At 50.9% G+C, this 1,888-nt stretch overlaps 1 protein-coding gene across 1 annotated transcript in view; it reads left to right on the plus strand.

The window, feature by feature from the left end:
• epc2 (enhancer of polycomb homolog 2 (Drosophila)) overlaps nt 1-1,888 on the plus strand; it is a 10,555-nt gene that overhangs the window by 4,525 nt on the left and 4,142 nt on the right. The window contains exons 5-9 of the mRNA XM_008285970.1: nt 80-237; nt 328-641; nt 880-1,013; nt 1,385-1,541; nt 1,737-1,882. Coding sequence (XP_008284192.1) covers nt 80-237; nt 328-641; nt 880-1,013; nt 1,385-1,541; nt 1,737-1,882 — 909 coding nt within the window. The remainder of the gene's footprint in view (nt 1-79; nt 238-327; nt 642-879; nt 1,014-1,384; nt 1,542-1,736; nt 1,883-1,888) is intronic.

The raw sequence follows: 1,888 nt of genomic DNA on the forward strand, positions 1-1,888 counted from the left end.
AGCTGCAGGTCATCTCTCGGTTAGCTTAGCTGCAGGTCATCTCTCGGTTAGCTTAGCTGCAGGTCTGTTATCTCTATAAAATGATGTGCGTTTGTTTCTGAAGCCTCGTACGGAGCAGGCGGGTGGAGACAGCAGTCCGGAGCTCGTCCCGCCGTGTCTCCGTCACTCTCTGACTGAACTGTCTCTGCCTCCTCATTGGATGGGACTGAGCCGGCGCCGGATAGGACGAGGGGGCCGGTAACCAATCAGACGTCTTTAAGCTGCACGTTTAAAGTCCTGCACTGCTTCAAATCTCTAAATGTGAAAAACGTCATTCACATCCCTCAGGATCATCCTGGACCGGGCCTCCTGCGCTCTGGACCCGACCCTGCAGCAGCCGGACTCTTTAACGCATCCGGTGAGCAGGACCAGAACCAGGACCGGTACCTGTCTCCTCGGCGACCCGTTGAGTCCGGACCAGAGGCCCCCGCTGAGCTCAGGAACCACCTGCCCCTCCCTGGCTGAAGTCCTCAGCAACATCCAGAGCCTGAGGAGGTTCTGCTTCAGACCCAGACCGGCTCAGGACCACAGAACCACCGGATCCACACCTGAGGACAGCAGACTCACCTGTCGGCTGTCACCTGACCTCAGCTGTGGACCAGGTGAGCCTTCAGATGTCTGAGAGCTTCGACCATTTTAATCAATATTGAGCTGTTTTATACCAGATATTTGATCATTTAATCAGTTTAATCAACATTCAGCTGTTAAATTAAAGATATCTGATCGTTCTGAGCAGTTTTCATCCTGGTTCTGCTGTTATATGACAGTGACGGTTTGATTTGAGGCTCATGCTTCATACGCGTGTCATACATGTTAACTTGTGGTTCCTCCGTCCACCAGCAGGAGGCATCACTGAGGAGCAGTACCACAGTCACCAGCAGCAGCTGGTCCAGATGCAGAAACAACAGCTGGAGCAGCTGCAGCTACAGAACAACACTTTTTCATACAGACACACAGCGCTGCACACGACACAGGTAACATATACCAACACATACATATATATATACATATATATACTAGTATATACATCCATAAATATGACATTAATACTGAAACATGCAGCTGAAACCAGGAGTTTACTTCCACTGTATACAAAGACATAAAACCTTTTATTTCTCACATGACACACCTGATGAATACAGACCAGGTAAACACAGGTAATACTTTATAAATGACACTGAGTGCAGAAACTTCACAGTCTGTCACGTTCACACTGATAGAAACAGAAACATGTGTTTGTTCATGGATTCACTGCCAGATGTTGATCAGAACCTTCATTCTCAGTGTGATGTTCAGGTTGAGTAACCTGAGTTATTTCACTGTCCTGATCGGTTCTGTCCCACAGTCCTGCAGGTCCAGTGAGTCCAGTTCGAAGACTCTGGACTCGGCCACCGCCCAGTTTGCAGCCTCGGCTGTGATCAGCACTCCTCCGCCTCCTCATGGTGCCATCAGCAGCGAGAACAAACCGTACAGGAGCAGCATGAACGGAGTCCATCCTTCAGGTGAGCCGCCTCACCTGGAACACGGTTCACAGAATGCTGCTTTACGAAGGAACTTCTAGAAGAACCGGGCTTCAGCCATAAAATAGTCATTTAGTGAGAAAGTCAGACGATTTGATGAAGTGTTGCTTCTGTCACGTCTCAGGTGTCGATGAGAACCAGGTGTTTACGTCATTGATCATGTGACCGTCTCCTCAGGTCCCTCCAGGCCTCCATACTCCTCCTCCATCAGCAGGGCGGGGCTTTCAGCTCGAGGGTCACTGTCCTCTTCGTCCTCCTCCCACCAGTCCCTCCCCAACCAGAGGAGCCAGGTGGGCGCCGTCTCCCCCGCCCACCCCCACGCTGCTCGG

The sequence above is a fragment of the Stegastes partitus genome, unplaced genomic scaffold (assembly GCF_000690725.1).
Source record: "Stegastes partitus isolate 25-593 unplaced genomic scaffold, Stegastes_partitus-1.0.2 Scaffold424, whole genome shotgun sequence".
Lineage (NCBI taxonomy): Eukaryota > Metazoa > Chordata > Actinopteri > Pomacentridae > Stegastes > Stegastes partitus.